The sequence below is a fragment of the Peromyscus leucopus genome, chromosome 13 (assembly GCF_004664715.2).
Source record: "Peromyscus leucopus breed LL Stock chromosome 13, UCI_PerLeu_2.1, whole genome shotgun sequence".
Classification (NCBI taxonomy): domain Eukaryota; kingdom Metazoa; phylum Chordata; class Mammalia; order Rodentia; family Cricetidae; genus Peromyscus; species Peromyscus leucopus.
The window spans coordinates 22558343-22574715 of NC_051074.1; the positions used below are offsets into that span (position 1 = coordinate 22558343).

A 16373-nucleotide genomic window follows, 5' to 3' on the forward strand; every position below is an offset into this window, starting at 1 on the left:
CCTCCCTATCTATTCAGATCTTGTCAACAGAGTATCTCATTTTAATGAAATCCCTTTTGTATCCTCTCCAAATCAGTCTTCGCTAACCTCTTGTTCAGGAGGAGTATCTCCCACATGTTCTTATGGAGGTTCTGCTGTCTGCTTTCAACACGTGGGTGGGGGGGGGATTCATCTGAAAGGATTTCTATTCGCTTGTGAGGAGACAGACAGGCTGATGTGTCCAGCTTCCCACTGCCCTGCAGTCACATGCTGCTGTCAGGGGACACAGGGGCAAGGCTCTGCCTCAGACCCTCTTCTGCTCTGTTCTTTGCACAGATGTTCCAATGTCCTCGACCATGAGCTCTTTACCTCACGTTTCAACAACTGCTCATGACCACTGTCGACATCCACTCTTTCCACAGTTTCAGAATGAGGACATAGTCTTGTTTTAAAAACAGTAAGGAATTTATAAGGAAGAAAATTTCTGTCTGTATACCCTGTATCTAGAGAGCGTTCATGCAGGTGTACTCTGCTCTCAGCCAATAGGTGGCGCTGCACCATGCCGAATACCTCACCAACGTCTGTTAAAAATAAAAAAAAAAAACCAAAAAAAAAAAAACGCTTCCAAAGCATTTTCTTTCCCCCTGACCAATATTGGAAGATACCAGTTTAAACTTTCTTGTAGGCTAAAAAGAAAAAAAAATCTTAAAGTTTTTAAATCTTAAAAAGAAACCCAAACCTTCTCAACAGGGCTGAGTATCACACCCAACATTAGCAAAAGGCAGTTCCAGAGGAATTATGGGACTGAGGAGAGTTTGAGGGGGTACCCTCACAGAGGATAAGAAGATGGCAGGCAGGCAGGAGAGTGACAACAGATGCCCACCACTGTCTGTGACAGCCAGACAGCCCGCTGTTAGAGACACCGCACGGAACGGTGATATAATTGCTTAGTAGGAGGGTCACAGCTGCCTTTTGGAAGAATGCTCCCTACAACGTGCCATGATTGAACAGGTCTTTTTTATCTTTCATTCCTCTTCCTTTCAACTATCTGCAGTAGTGACCCGTTCCCGAGGGCTCAAGGATTGGCTCATGTTAGAAAGCTAGTAGTTCAGGGTGGAAACAAGTTATGCTTCCAGATACGATGCAGGATTTCCAGACTCACGAGGGCTAACTGAAAACCACTTTGAATGTTAAAAATATAAACCACTGGTCTGTGACTGTAACTTGGTATTAGAGCACTTGCCTAGCATCCTCAAGGCTCTGGATTCCATCTCCAGGACCACAAAACAAAACAAAAACAAACCCATGCAAATAAAAATCTAACAAATCTAAGTCAGGTGGTGGTGGCACATGCCTTTAATCCCAGCACTCGGGAGACAGAGGCAGGTGGATCTCTGTGAGTTCGAGGACAGCCTGGTCAAACCAACCAAAATAATCTAACAGATCTAATACCAGCTAATTAAAACGTCAACTTTCCTACTGGGATTTTTTTTTTTTTTTTTTTTTTTTTTTTTTTTTTTTTGGTTTTTCGAGACAGGGTTTCTCTGTGCAGCTTTGCGCCTTTCCTGGAGCTCACTTGGTAGCCCAGGCTGGCCTCGAACTCACAGAGATCCGCCTGGCTCTGCCTCCCAAGTGCTGGGATTAAAGGCGTGCGCCACCAACGCCCGGCCGGGATTTTTTTTTTATATAGGTCTTCTATTTCTTTTTGCACATTATGCATTTATGTGCAGTGGGTTCCAGTAGCTCAGGCTTCTTTCCTGTTAGCACTTGCTAGGTGTGCTTCTCTACATGAGGCGGCCTGGCGCCCAGGAGCTTTTCTCTGTCTTCCTTTTTTCCTGGTTGTCTTTCTTCATTTCAGGAAGCCGGCCATCTTGGCCCTTCGAGCGCTTGTTGTACTCAATCCACACACCTACTGGCCAGGGTCTTGCCTTAACTTACTTGCTCATGAAATGATGCCTAAGGCATGCAGTGATGTTGTAGACTCTGTCTGTTTTGCCATGGCAACACTTACGGGTGTTCCTTTCTGAACAGTGTCCATTCTGCTGATGTCTACAATATCATCCTTCTTGTAGATCTGCCCATGCACAACCCCCGCCCTCCCAGCTCCATTTCTTAAAAGACCCAAAGAACATATAGTGGGTGCCTCTCTCTCTCATTTTGTACTTATCATTTTGACAAGTTACGGGAAGATGGCTGCCTTGGCTGAAAATAAAGGCCCCATTGTGATTTGATCGGTTCAGTATGCCGAACCTCTCATCTTCTTCTGAGAAATAAGAAGGGGGTGGAACAGACACTTCTCCAGCACTGAGGCTATGGCCAGGAAGGGAGTTCAAAGCATGGGGAGAGTGAGTACACTGCTCTACACAGATATGACAGGGTGACCTAAAATGGAGGACAGGCCTGAGGAGGTTCCTATGGCTCTTTCCAATGAACCTGTTTCCTGTAGCATACTGAGGGTCTGAGAAAAATTCAGGGGTTTCACCACATGAGGTGAGGGCAGGGAGTCAGGAGTAACCTGGACCCTCCCTGAGTTACCACTGAAACTTAGGGTGGTCTGCTCAGAGGAAATGTTCATTGTCCTTCAATTCGGGAATGATCTTGTCCTCTGTTTCTAATGATATTTCTCTGAAAGGCAACACATGCTCATACTTTGAACTCCCTCAAATCCTCTGAGCGCCGTCCTTGACCACCATGCCTTTTCATTGCCTGTTCTGTTAGGCCAAGTCCAGCTGGATGATTAGCTGCACATCGCTGCCAGTGAGAACGTGGGGGTGAAAGTGCTCTGGGAAGAAAGACATTCTCTCCTCAGTGGCACTCGACAGCAAGTGGAACTCATCCAGGGGTTTGCAATAGCACAGATGCCTGGGTTCCATGCGGAGACTGGAATTTAATTGGTGTCAGTGCGGCCTGAGGGCAATACTCACTGAAGCTTCTGCCCAAAGGACTGCCAATGCACAGGTCCGATTGGGAAGCATCTGGCCAAGGGCTGTGACATTTTAGCGCCTGCTACAACTGTTGACCTAGATGTCCCCCTTCAGAGGACACTGGTTCTGCGCTTGTTAACTTTCAGTCCTTGTAACAAATGCTGGGATAAAGAGCTCATATAGAGATGATGGCTAGTCTGGCCCACGGTTGTGGAGTTCTACTCCATGACTGGCTGGCCCCATGGCTTTGGGGCTGGGGTGAAGTAGCACACCACTGGTGTAGGGTATGTGGCAAAGGAAGGCTGCTCACCTCATGGCCAGAGAGAGACAAGGAAGAGCCCAGGGTCCCATCGTTTCATTTGGGGCACGTCTCCAACGACCTAAGGACCTCCCAGTGGGCCCAAAAGGTTTCCTCATAGTACACACAGAGGCCAAGCCCTTACCCTGTGAGTCTTTATGGGATATCCCAGACCAAACTATGGCAGACCCTAATTAAATTCTAGCAGTATGCCAATTTATAGAAAACATCTCTTACAAAAGGGATGAGGGAAAAGAAGTATTTTTTTTTTTTTAAAAGAACCATCAGTTACTTCAATGAGATGACCCAGCTATGGCCATCTGGGAGGGATCCCTGATTATGGCATTGGCTGATTTCTTCTAGTATGGATGATTTTGACCAGCGCTGAAATTTCCTGAAGATAAAGAGTAGGCTCTTGAGCTAGGAACTGCCTCTGAAGTCATCCCTACGCCTTCCTCTCTTCTGGGGTAGGGCTTGGTCACAGTTACAGGGTAAATGCATATTTTGATCACATGACAGACCACCCATAGTTTGAATGTGCTTTCCAAGTTCTTGTGTTGGGAACTTAATCTCCAAAGACATTAATGACATTTGAAGTTGAGGCCTTGGGAGGGTCTCTGGATCAGATGAAGGGTCTCCTGGGTGACATTAGTGGCTTTATAAAGAGGACAGTGACCTATGTTAGCACACTTGTTCTGTCTTGCCATGGGATGTCCTCTGCTTCGCTAGGACCCTCACCAGATGCCAGGACTGGACTCTTGGATTTATCAGCTTCCAAAATGCTGAACGAAATCAAACTCTTGGGCTTATAAACCTCTAGGTCTCCCTTATCTTGTTAGAGAAACAGAAAACAGGCTAAGACACCCAAGCACAAAACCCATTCATTGTGTTTCTAGACAGCCAACTGATCATTCAGTAAGAGTGCTGATCACCACTCTGACACAGAGCTGCTTAGAGCCACGAGAGGTGGGCGGGGCCCGGCCCTCCTGGGGGAGGAGCTCTATGGACTACTTACAAGCAGTGCACCACTGTGCGGCCTTCACCTCCATTGTATTCCTCCTGCCATTTGTCCACCTGGCGGATGAGCTTCAGGAAGGAACGCTTGGACACAGGTGTGTCCCTGTACATCGGCCAGCCCAGGAACTGGAACTGCTGGACCATCCGATGTCCATCCTGGGGCTGCAGAGGGCGAGGTACCAATCAGGGAGTTGAGGAAACAGGCAGGGCTTACCTGACTGGATCCCGGGAGCCCGGTTCCGCCCACTTGATCTTCCCATGGGAGGAAGGTATTTATTCAGGGGCCTCAAGCCAGCATATTACAAAGGGTGATTCTGCTGGCCTGGAGAGTTATGACTTTAATCTCCGGTGGTTATAAAGACGCAGGTGTTTTAAATGACAGGCCAGAGATAAACAAGACTGGAGCAGAATGCTTACATTTTGTAAAAGCCGAGAGGAGAATAACAAAGAGAAGACTTACCACGCTGTGTATTACGTGGAAAAATGGCTTCACTTTAATTACAAGTAAATTAAAGGTAAGGGGTAAATGTTAACCTAGAAATTTTTGCGAGTTCAATGTGATGCAGTTTCTACCCTGTTTTCTACATAATATGGCTTTGCTTAACAGTGAAGCTTTTGCTGTGCTGTCAATAGTTAATTAATCATTACGTGTAATTAAACAGGATTGCAGAATTCAAACACTATATTACAGGCTTCAGCTTTGGAAGGACCCTCTAGGCACTTGGCGGCACCTGACAGAGGTGGGTCTCTTAGGATGCTTTCCTTGTCAGCTCTTTCTCCTTCTCTGCCTCAGTTTCCCCTCTTCCCAGACCTGGTTTTGGGGTTCTTTTTTCTTCTCCTGATCTCACAAGTCGATTACAGTCAGTTTCATGACTTCGAGTATCACAAGTCAGTCACCATTTAGACCTCTCTCCCAAATGTCAACCTCAGGGCTCAGATGGTCATCCCAAACCGACTGTGTCCCAAACTGAACCTCAGCTCAGCTCTTTACCCCAAACGGTCTGTTTTTCTCACAGGCAAAACAATTCCAGTTAATGGCAATCACACCGCTTCCTTCTCAGGATCCAAATCTGCAGAGTCACCTTGACTCTCTGGGGTCCGGCCGCTCCAGCTTCAGGATCTAGCAGTCTCTCTCTATTGCTTACTGTCTCCAAATGCCACCACCCCCGTCCCACCACTGCCATTTGTCACCTGGTCCTTCTGTCTATCGAGTCTGATTTGTAAATGTGAATCGTCTGGTGGAGCGGTTCTTCTGAAAAACCCTGTAATAGCTTACTGGCTCTCCATTTGCTCTCCAGGGAGAGTCTGCTAACAGCGGTGGAGAAGGCCCGGCCGGTCCCTGCGTTCTCACCCTCTTGCTTAGCTTACTGTTCTCCAGCTCTACCATAGAGCCTTTGTGAGGCCATTTCTGTCTTCCTAGAGAGGCCATGGCCACTGCCTTCCTCAGTGTCTGCTCCCATGGAATGCCTGAAATGAGGACCTGTGACACCTCTGGGATGTGACCTCACACTCTTTATTCCTTTCAAGTGTATCACTTTCTAACACACCATAATTCTACCTATGTCTTCCGATAACGATTCTTGGTTTCAGTCAGGACCCTCCCGGGGGCCCATCTTTGCAATTCCTTGTAAAACTCACTTTTTGCAACCCCTACTATGTCAGTTTAGCAAGCATCCTCCCCTCCAGTACGTGACCACTCCATATCTGATCAGGTTCTTCAGCACCCGCCATGTCCCAGTGCATCCGCCATGTCCCAGTGCATCCACCATGCCAAGCTCTCTCTGGCCTATCTTCAGCAAGAATCCCCCTTGCCCTGATTTTCCTTCTGCTGACCCCTATCTATTCTAGGCTAGACTCTCCGCACTCCTCTTGCCGGATTCAGGTAGCATTTGCCACGGTGGTCCACGTCTATAGCGTTGAACAAAGTATTTCTTATTGTGCCTTCACATGTTAATAACTCTCTCTTTAGCAAGCCTCCTGTTAGAGTATAGGCCCCATCAGTCCAGGGATCTGTTTTGTTAACTGAGACATTCCAATCCCCTAGAACAGAGGTTGATACAGAGTAGGCATGCCAACAGTCAGTAAGACAATTACGAAACCCCAGTTTAAGCACCGTGGGCCCCGACTCTTACTCTGGAGGCATTGTAAATCCTGAAAATCCTGCTGATGATGTCTTCTTCCAAGTCTGCAGACACAAATTCCACCTGGATGGGGCCATGTCTGTGTACTCCGTTTTCTGGCCAGTACTGTGGACACAACTGAACCCCAAACACAGAAAGACAAGTGTAATTACTGGATAAGTCAGAATCGACACACTTCTTTAAACGTCAGCTCCTTTCCTTCCTAAAAGGCCCAGACCCCAGGACTTTCTTCATGGCTCTGTCCTCACTTATACTTCTCCTCATCTGGCTGTTTGCTCAAAAAGCATGCATTAGCCAGGGGATAAGATTCAGAACTGGCAACCAGGCTGGGATGGATATATCTTCATAGTCTTTTAAAGCAAATTGATGTTCTACTAAAAGCAGGATCCATGGGTTGAATTTTCTTTTTTGATGTCTTTTACTTTTGAAAGGGTCTAAAATGCCACTGTCACGTGTCTCAAAGGTTGATTTGTATATTGGAGATCGCAAGGCAAATTCTCAGTTAACAGTGAGTCAACTGAAATAGCACCCTCTCTTTTCTCCCTCTTTATCCGTGATAAATTTTTAATCCATGATAAAGATTAAGTAGGGAAAGTAGGGTGACCAAGACTATTCTTTATATTAGCTAGGTCTGTTAGATTTAGAAATTACATTTATTTATTTTGAAATAATGCTTCCATGGGATTTTTCTTCCTGGGCAGCATTTCCTGGTGACAAGTTATTAAACTACCTTGTCAAACAATAGCATGCAGATGTCTTTTTCCTTCTTGGTTCCCAAGGGTGCCCTCTGTTAAGATTAAAGGGCATGGTGACAGAAAGCTTGAGATGGCAATAAAAACCACAGCGAACACATCGGAACGATTCTGCCCAGTTCTCTGCGGACAGGGCTGGCTTTGCTGGCTGCTTATTTTCGAAGTTCAAGCGCCTGATCAAAAGCTTGTCATTTATACCACAGAAATATGAATGGCCCAGACTGGCATCTAGCTCTTGGCACACTGTGCCCTACATTCTGCCCAAGGAAACCATGTAGAAAATGGCTTAAATGGTGCATAACACATCCATGAACTGGTTTGATAAATACTTAAAGCAGTCGAGTGGCAGGCAGTCTTGTACACTCACGAAGCCTACGAGTTCCAACGCTCAGTTTAGCATTTGCTAAAAGACAGAGTCCCGGGAGCCTTTCCCAACCCGCCCCCAGCCCCCAACGTCCACCCCCGGAAATCAGCTCTGTCTGCTGAATAGAATGGGAGTCTTTTTGTCCCTCTGCCTGCCAGTCAGCCAAGGCTTGGTTGGAGTCCAGACAGTTTTGAGTGGAGAACGCGGCTTCTGCATTCAGATACTGGGTTCATAGACACCGCTAGCATTGCTGACCGATAGGTGACCCACATGTACCTTCACATCAGGGACAAGGCAAACTGACTCGACACAGGGAACACATCCTGTACCCCATGCCTGGCTCTTAAATTGGTGAAATCTAACTGCTGCCTACAAGGTAGAATGACAATTCTTGGTTCTATTGAATTGGGTGTGCATTCGTAAACAGTGACAATCTGTTCTGGGAGCAGAGAGGAGGGAGAATTCTAAAATGCTGAAGCTAAGCCAAAAGGAGTAGATAAGAACAAGGACTGTCATTATTATTCCGCCAGCTAGCTTTTGAGTGCGAGCCTTAACCTTACAATGCAATGTCACCAACATAAAAACCCTGGATGCGTATGAACATTAATGGCGACGGAATGTATTTTGGGAAAGAAACATCTTGTCCTGTTTAGATGCTGACACACTCCAGGAGCCCCCACCAGCACGCCTGCCCTATTTAAAAATAAAGATTTCTATACTGGAGAGGATATTAATTAATTCCCGAACAAGTTTATTCTTAATACACACTAAGCTTGAAGTTTCCCGAATGCCCTCTGTCATGGTGGTGACGTCTGTGAGGAGAACAGATTCTGCTCCCAAAGGGCCTTGGTGCTAAGACTCTCCTGACAGCTAGCTCCCTCCAAGGAAATTCTGCCACCCTGCTCACCATGGCTTTCTGCTTCCTCCCTGTTGTCTCTGCGAGAGGCTCCACTGAGTGTTCCGAGCTTATACCCAGTGCCAGTTTTATTTGACTATCTTTACAAAGAATCGACAAAGTGCAAAGCCATTTCAGCCTGCCTCCACTGCCCTGACATCCCAATGCCCACCGCCCCCTTGCAGGCCTCAGATGAGCAGTTCCAAGAAGCACAGAGACCAAGGTCTGTCTCCTGCCTCTATCGGTTGGCTTGGCTTGCTCTCTCTACGGCTCTGCAATGGCGGTCCCAGTTCATCTTGGACTCTGTCTGTGCCCTTGAAGCTCACCAATGGAATTTCTATTTATTTGTTCCTGTCTTTCCGCTTCCTGGATCCAATCCTTCAGTCTGTCTGTCTTCTTGGTTTTCACTGGCTTTCTTCGGTAGCCTCTAATTCTCATTTGTTACCCTTGTTTTCACATCCTTCAACAGGCCTCCGAGCACTGGCTGTGGGGCTTGCCCATCTCATTCAAACAAAGCACACACAGACTTGACCCCGTGACCTGTGCTCCACCTGGAAGAATCCCTGGGCTCACCTGGGCAGGATCCACATCGTTGAGCATAACTACTGATGTGCAGTGATAATCCAAGACCAGTCGCCAGAAGTCTTTGACCGTGTTTGGCAAAGGATGCTGGGTGACTATAAACGCCGATGGCTGTTTATAGCTCTGCAAACACAAACAAGAAAGACCCGGATATACTCAGCACAACACAGGGAGAGTTATTTTGTGCACATGGAGATGTGTGGCACAAAACACTGGACATATTTAGTGATTGTTGAATTCTATCATCATTGTCAACACCAAGATGGACTAAATATAAGCTTTTCTGTGAAATTATTATGAAATATTCTCACTTTAATACCATGGGAACTTCATAATTATTTCTTACCCTTTTTTTTTTATATTTCTGACAGGCAATATTGGCTCTCCATATTAATAATTCTGGTGGAGAAAGTTTCAGTTTGCTTTAAAAACTAAATGCAATGAAAATAGTTCTGGTTTTCCCCAAGCCCATTTGCTTGTCATTTATCTGGGTGACAGTGTTACTTATCACTGCCATAAAAGAGACGCACGCTTTTGTCGGCTCCAGGAGCTTTAAACAAGCTTAAGCCCCTTTATGGTGTCACACCAGCAGAATTAAAATTTACACATTAGCACCGAAAATACCCATTTACTTTCCTGTCAGTTGAATAGCAAGACGTAAACAGACTGGCAGGAGGCAATGAGTTGTGTTTTCTTCCCATGTTAATTACTGCCTGAATTAGGAAGAAGGGGAACTAAATAATGCTGTCAGTCATGGTATCCCCTTTCCCTGCCAGAGGACATAACAGCTGCCTCTTGCTCTCTGGCCAGCAGGCTAAAATAACGTGACAGTCAGTGTAGCTTAGGTGGGCTTCATTTCTGAGGACTTTGGACAGGCGGTGTGTGAGCAGGAACCTCTGCCTCACACAAACTCACACATGGAATGCTAGATCTATTTCTGTTGTTATTGGAAAGAATAGCTGGCCTCTTAAAAGGCCAGAGGGGGCACATAAACAAGATGAGCATTCCCAGTGTTCTTGGGGCTCTGTTTCCTTCCCATGGAGCTGAAGGGGCTTACATCCATCAAGGCTGCATTGATGTAGTTGCTGCTCTCCCCATCGATGGTGATGAGGAAGGGCAGGCAGCGGTCCGGAGGCAGGATGTCCATGCAGCGGTTTTTCTCATGGTTCCGGGGCAGGAGTGCGATGCTGCAGTCCTCCACTCGTAGGGTGGGCGTCACCATGTTGAGAGTCTGGAGGATAAATGGGAGGGGCGGGACCACCGCAGGTGGCCGATTTCATGCTTCCATATGACTCGATAGTATGAATCCATGTATGAAAACACTGCATTGTACCCCATAAACGTGCCATTTTAGTGTGCCAATTGAGATAATGAAACACAATTGAGAAACTCCTAAGGAAGTCTGGGTTGATAAAATGTGCCAGGAAAGATCTATGGGTAAACTGATTCCTTTAAAAAGGCACATGAGGTAGAGGACGGCTTTGTCTCATGCTGAGCTGACTGAAGGTGGGAGCCCCCCACACCTTGAATTCTACCAGCTCCATTTTCTCTTTCCCTCCTTGGGTTTTGTCTGCACACAATGCTTTTCATCCATAGGAGCCAGAGGCAAAGGGCCTTGCAGATCCATGGCATAAAACACCATCCACTCTAACTGGAGCAGGGTAACTGACAATCTGGGAGGCAAGAAGTCGGGAGAGGATTGGCTTCGAGTTAGGGACAGCTACATAAAACCTGGACTTGACTTGTACCTGAATGAAGACCTTAAAGGCTATTTCCATGGACGGACTGAACCCATGCTTAGTTATGCTACGAACCAGGTGTCCTGGATCTTGGAACTGGTTGGTGGCTACTTGAAATGCAAATGGTTCTGCTAGACTAGTGACTTGAAGCCAAGTAATTCTGGCCCTCGGGGTGTTCAGCCTGGCACCGCTACAGACATTTAGAAAGTGGAGCCCAGGGATGCTGTGAAATGCCCTATCCGACAGCACCAGAGGAAAGAGTCGTCCAGCCCTCAGTGCCATGGGTCCCGCCATTGGGAAGCTCTGTGTTGGTTTGAAGGTCTAAGAGTTCACAAAGAGGAAAGCCAGGGCCTACCAGTCCTCCCCCCTAACCCCCCCACCCCCCACCCCCCATCTGGATCTCCATTTACCCGGAACTCCTCTTTAATTTGGCTCGAGTTTGTCTGCGGGTCCAGCTTGTTCATGTCATAATACAGAGACCTGACTTGGGAACCAGGAATGGAGGTGTCTCCACAAAGACAGGCTTCCAGGATCGCATCATGGATAAACACGTACTGCTCCTGAAGAAGCAGACGGACTTAGTTAGTGATGGAGAACTCAGGGTGGACCCAGAGAGCGAGAGAAGGAAGGGGGAGTAGTGTGTTGCCAGCCCTAGGTCATCAAGGTGACAGAGAAATGAGTGTTATAAAGGCCCTGGTGCCAGGAGATGGGGTTGGCCCGACAGCTGGCATGCCACTTGATGGAGAACAGGGGGATAAAGCAAACTAGCTTTGTGAAGAATGTTACACGGAGCGATCAGAGCCAGTGGGACAGTGGCTGGAACACCTCTCTACTTCTGAGCCCACAGATTCGCAACTCAGTATTTCAGAGGAGGACTGAGAATTATTTGGTTGGTGTTGGAAGGATTGCCCCAATCAAGTCCACAATATAAAAAAAACGGTCCAGGGAAAGTGGACTTTGCTCTGAAGAGAGTTATAACTCTTAGGAATGACTTAATCTAAACCATGACTTAATGGTTCTGATAGTTACCAGAGCTCTAGTAAGTCCAGAACACAGCTCCTGTACATGAGTGCAGGCTACAGTTAAAAGATGGGCTCTCTAGAACCGGGGGGCGTAGCTCCATGAGGGAGCATTTGTCACACACGTGCAAGCCCTTGGATTTGGTCCCCATCACCACGTCAACACAAAAGTGAAAATACTATTCTTCTAATTGTGACTTGGCGGAGGCTTTCCCTAGGATTAACTTCCACCATCTTTATTATTGATCTTCAATTGTATGAAATGTTAAAGGCTTTCTTGTGTCATCAATTTCTATACATAACACTTTGGAAAAGGAAGATGAAGTGAGGAGATGGGGATTTCAATGCTTGATCAACTGTTAGAGCATGTTGCACATAAAAAGTTGGTTACCATTATATTTTAAAATATGTCCCTAGTCTAAAGAAAAGAGAAACAGAAGGCAGCATTTTTTTGCCTCCTGGAATTCTTCCCAGGGGTTTTGTAAACTTTCGTGTATAACCTAAACATAAAGGACACTAATTTGTCTTCATGCTGCTTCAGGACTGATCCTCCACGGGCCCTAGGTCCTAGGTCCAGCATGTAAGTTTTAGAAATGTTAAGTTCTCTGATAGACCTTGTATTGCCACTTTAAGAGTTACTAATTGGTACGGAGTACTTCCACAAATTGGGCAAAGTCCCATGATGCCAGGTGACAGGGAAGAACTTTTTAGGGCTAGGAGGCTGGAATTCTTTTAATGCCCAAAGAAGAATAAAATGTACAGAGCAGATTGCCCGGGAGCAGCCTGGCAGACACCTAGCTATTCTCAGGAACTGTCTTGCTCTGCTTCTCAGCTGGTTTACAAGACAGATGGAAGATGAACAGGGTTGGAACCTTGACTGCTTAATGTAGAGACTCTTTGGAGTCCCTTGGCACAGACAACTGTGTGAATTTAGGTTGATGGCTACAGATTCCAGTACCTGGGACACTCTTGGCACTGGAATCTGTAACTTGAAAAGTCCTTTTTTGTTTGTTTTTGAAAGAACAGACAAAAGGATGGATGGAGGGAGAAGGCAGGGGAGGGAGGAAGCAGGGGAGAGAGGGAGGAGACAGGGGAGGGAGGGAGGGAGGAGGCATGGAGGAATCAGGAGTTGGCAGGTACAGAAATTTTCTCCTAGGGTATTTGGTAGAAACAGTCGGCAGGCTTCTTTTGCCCAAGGAGGTGGGTATACAAGACAGATTGGGGACTAAGCCTCGGGATAAAGGGCAGCTGCAGTACCTCTGTCTGCACCATGTTGACTCTCCTGGACCGGAGCTCTCGGACACAGTTGTAGATGTCCACCACACCTTCCCTTTCTGCCATGTCCAACATGATATCGATGACTATGAAGCAGCCGGTCCTTCCTGCCCCAGCACTGCATGGAAAGAGGGGTCCGTCAGCAAAGGGAACGGACCACCACGATGCTCCTGCTCCTCAAAGTCATTAGACACTAAGAGGTGTGTGGTTTAAGCATTAGGCACATTTGAAATGTGACACAACTATCAACTTTATCCAGTTCTGGGTAAACTAGAACATTTTCATCACCCTCTCCATGAAACCCCGTACACACTACCGGTTCATGGAGCATCTGGGAGGAGGTCCCAGGAGCTCTGCTTACCTGCAGTGTACCACCAAGGGGCCTGCATTAGGTGGGCTCTTGGATTTGACCTGCCGGACAAATCCAAGCAGACCAGTGGCGTGGTAGGGGACCCCATGATCGGGCCAGCCAGTGAAGTGAAACTGTCTTATCTCTCGGATCTCATGAATGCCTCTCTGTACTCCACGGTCAGCAGCCACAGCAGGAAGGGGAACAAAGGAAAAGAAATGAGAAACAAGAGTAAGCCGGAACACAAATCACCCCTAAGCAAGCCTAGGGTTGGAAACAACTGACCCCCTGGGGAAGAAGGTCATTTGTAGCTGTAATACCCAATTTGGAAGGCATATGATGCTGAGCTGTTTATAGGTGTGGAAGGGGAGGTGATGTTTGGGGACATGCTAATTTACACATGCAATTCCTGGAGATGAATGGGTCTTTTTGGTTCTTCAAATGTCCTTTCTTACAAAGCAGATTGTAGTAAATGCTGTTCCCTCGCAGCTACTGGAATGTTAAGACCCCTGTCCTGGCTCCAGGTACTCACATGGAGCACACACACCGTCAATGCTTAGAAAACGTTTGCTGAAAGAATAAACGAGAATTCCTTTCCAAACAGACAGACCAGCATATCTGTTTTCATCTGTGGCTCAGCTAGGTTTCTCTTTTTATTTTAAGCAAATGTGTAGCCCATTCATTCAAACACCAGCAGTTCTGTGACTGTAAATACTTGAAGTGCTGAGGTGCCAGAGCTAATAGAAATATAAAGGTGCCTTATCCTGTCTCAAGTGGCTATTTCCTCTGTGGAAGCAGGTGTGTCAGAAAACGTGAGGGTCAAGAAGGCCTTTGACTGGAATCTTCTACTTGACCAATGGGGTTGAAGACGGGACGCTGCCTGATCCTGAACTGACTGAAGGCGGGGTGGGGTGGGAAGAGACATCATGCTTATTTTTTGGCTTTCAATTTGCTCTTCTTATTTTTTTTTTAAAGAAAGATTTATTTTTATGTGTATGAGTGTTTTGCCTGAATGCATATGAGCGCACTGCATGCATGCCTGTTGCTCACTGGGTCTCCTGGAATTGGAGCTAAGGACAGTTGTAAGTCACCATGTGGTATAATATGTGCACATGAGTATGCAGCTAGCAATTCACACACGTGCAAAGGCACACATACATGGAGGCCAGACAAGGACATTGGGTATTTTCCTTTATTGCCCATTCTCCTTATCTTTTGGGACAGGGTCTCTCACTGAACCCAAACCTCCATGGTTCAGTTTCTTTGAATGGCCAATGAGCTCCCCGATCTGTCTGTCTCTGTTCTCTCAACACTGAGGTTAGAGGCCCACACATTTCTGTGGATGCTGGGGATCTGAACTCAGGTCGTCTTGCTTTCACAGAAAACCTTCTTACCCAGTGAGCATCTCCAAGCCCCAAAGTCTGTTTGAAAAACAAAAATTACTTTAAAAACCAAGGCTACAAGTAAACCTGGGATCCAATGGTTCTATGGTTTTCCCACATCTGGACTTGGCTTTGATTTTATTACATCTTACAGATGAACATGCCTGGACCTTACCAGATTTTCTACCAACCATTCGTCAATGTTTAGTGAATGAAGAATAAACTCTGTATTATGATGGGCTGGTTAAGGGTAGGAGATGTGAGTCCATAATTTAAAATAAGACTCATTTGCTATTTGCTATCAGTGGGTTAGTGTATCTTTCATTTAATGATACACCCAATGCCAAAGCTCTATTTTCTGTGAAAATCCCATGGTTTACTAGAGTTTGAATAGTAGAGAAGCAAGCATATAGGCCTCACAGTGCAGATGAACTGAACAGGCTCCGGGGGCCCAGAATAATGGTACTAGGTAGTTAAAGGCCAAATTTCCTCACCATTGAAAAACAACATTTGGCTAGCTCTACAGACCCCATCAGAAGATAGTCAAGCCACCGCCCTCTTCCAACCCTTAGAGAGCTCGCTCCCCTGGAATTAAGCACAATGATTGGGCCAGTGGTGGTCCTAATCTGATGGCAGGCATCCCATGAACCAGGACAGCTTTGGCAATAATTGCTCATGTCCTCCAAGGGATGGGGGATGAGATTTTCCTCTGCTCAACTTCAGTCCCAGAGTGATATCCGTCATGAGATGGGCTCCCAATTCCTGTCTTTATTGCTCATTGTCACAGCAAGGTACATGTTAGCTTCGAGAATCCAGAAAACTCATTCCCACAATGAACTCCCTTTTTCTAATCTGCTCATGACTGTCAAGATTAGCGAAGGAAATTGCGTCTGATACAACATTCCTTCTCGTATATGAAAGACAGGTTCTCCTGGGGAAACAGGAGCAATCAGCAATCATAGCCTAAGTATTTCCCAGCTGGATGTTAATTACATTATTTCTTTAGTTTTCATTGGAAATGCATTAATGCTGTAAAAAAAAGTATAAATCATGAATGTTTTGATTCAGTATAATGGGAAGAGGGATTGTGCCTTTCCCAAAGTGGGCTTATTTTATGTCTGGAATGATGGGCTGAATCGTGAAGTGTGTGTCTGTCTTTAAGACAGGGCATCTTACTCCTCTTGTTTTCTCTAAGTCTCAGGGTGTCTCGTAGGCACAGAGGATACAGTGGCCACTTCCAGCTTCCATTCTGCCAAAGCAGACAAGGTCTAGGTCTGTGGGGGCCTCAGAGTCGCCTTCCTGACATGACGGGTATCGTATGCTACACAAAACAATTAGATATGTGGGACAAAAGAGGGGACCATTGGATGCAAACGAGGAACTCATCTATTCCAGGCTACTGCTGTCTGGTGGCTTTGTAGCAGCGCCCAAATCTAGTTTTCACCCTTAGGTCTCTTGTTACATACATCCTGATGTCAAAATAGAATTGCAGAAACCTAAAGCCCACAGCTAACCACTTGCTTTTCTTTCCCTTTTTAATGACAAAGTTTTAAAGTCCTGGAAGTGTTCCCCAGGAGTTAAACGATAGGGTTTTCTTCAAGACTCCCAGTGCCCAGTCAGAAAGTCATTAACACTCCATTTTGATTCTCCCAACGCT

At 46.3% G+C, this 16373-nt stretch overlaps 1 protein-coding gene across 1 annotated transcript in view; it reads right to left on the reverse strand.

Moving 5' to 3' along the window:
- Ptprm (protein tyrosine phosphatase receptor type M) overlaps positions 1 to 16373 on the reverse strand; it is a 968046-nt gene that overhangs the window by 14247 nt on the left and 937426 nt on the right. The window contains exons 27-33 of the mRNA XM_037210182.1: positions 13347 to 13501; positions 12968 to 13103; positions 11102 to 11251; positions 10010 to 10183; positions 8944 to 9075; positions 6351 to 6476; positions 4217 to 4380 (exon numbers count right to left, since the gene is read on the reverse strand). Of these exons, the coding sequence (XP_037066077.1) occupies positions 4217 to 4380; positions 6351 to 6476; positions 8944 to 9075; positions 10010 to 10183; positions 11102 to 11251; positions 12968 to 13103; positions 13347 to 13501 (1037 nt within the window). The remainder of the gene's footprint in view (positions 1 to 4216; positions 4381 to 6350; positions 6477 to 8943; positions 9076 to 10009; positions 10184 to 11101; positions 11252 to 12967; positions 13104 to 13346; positions 13502 to 16373) is intronic.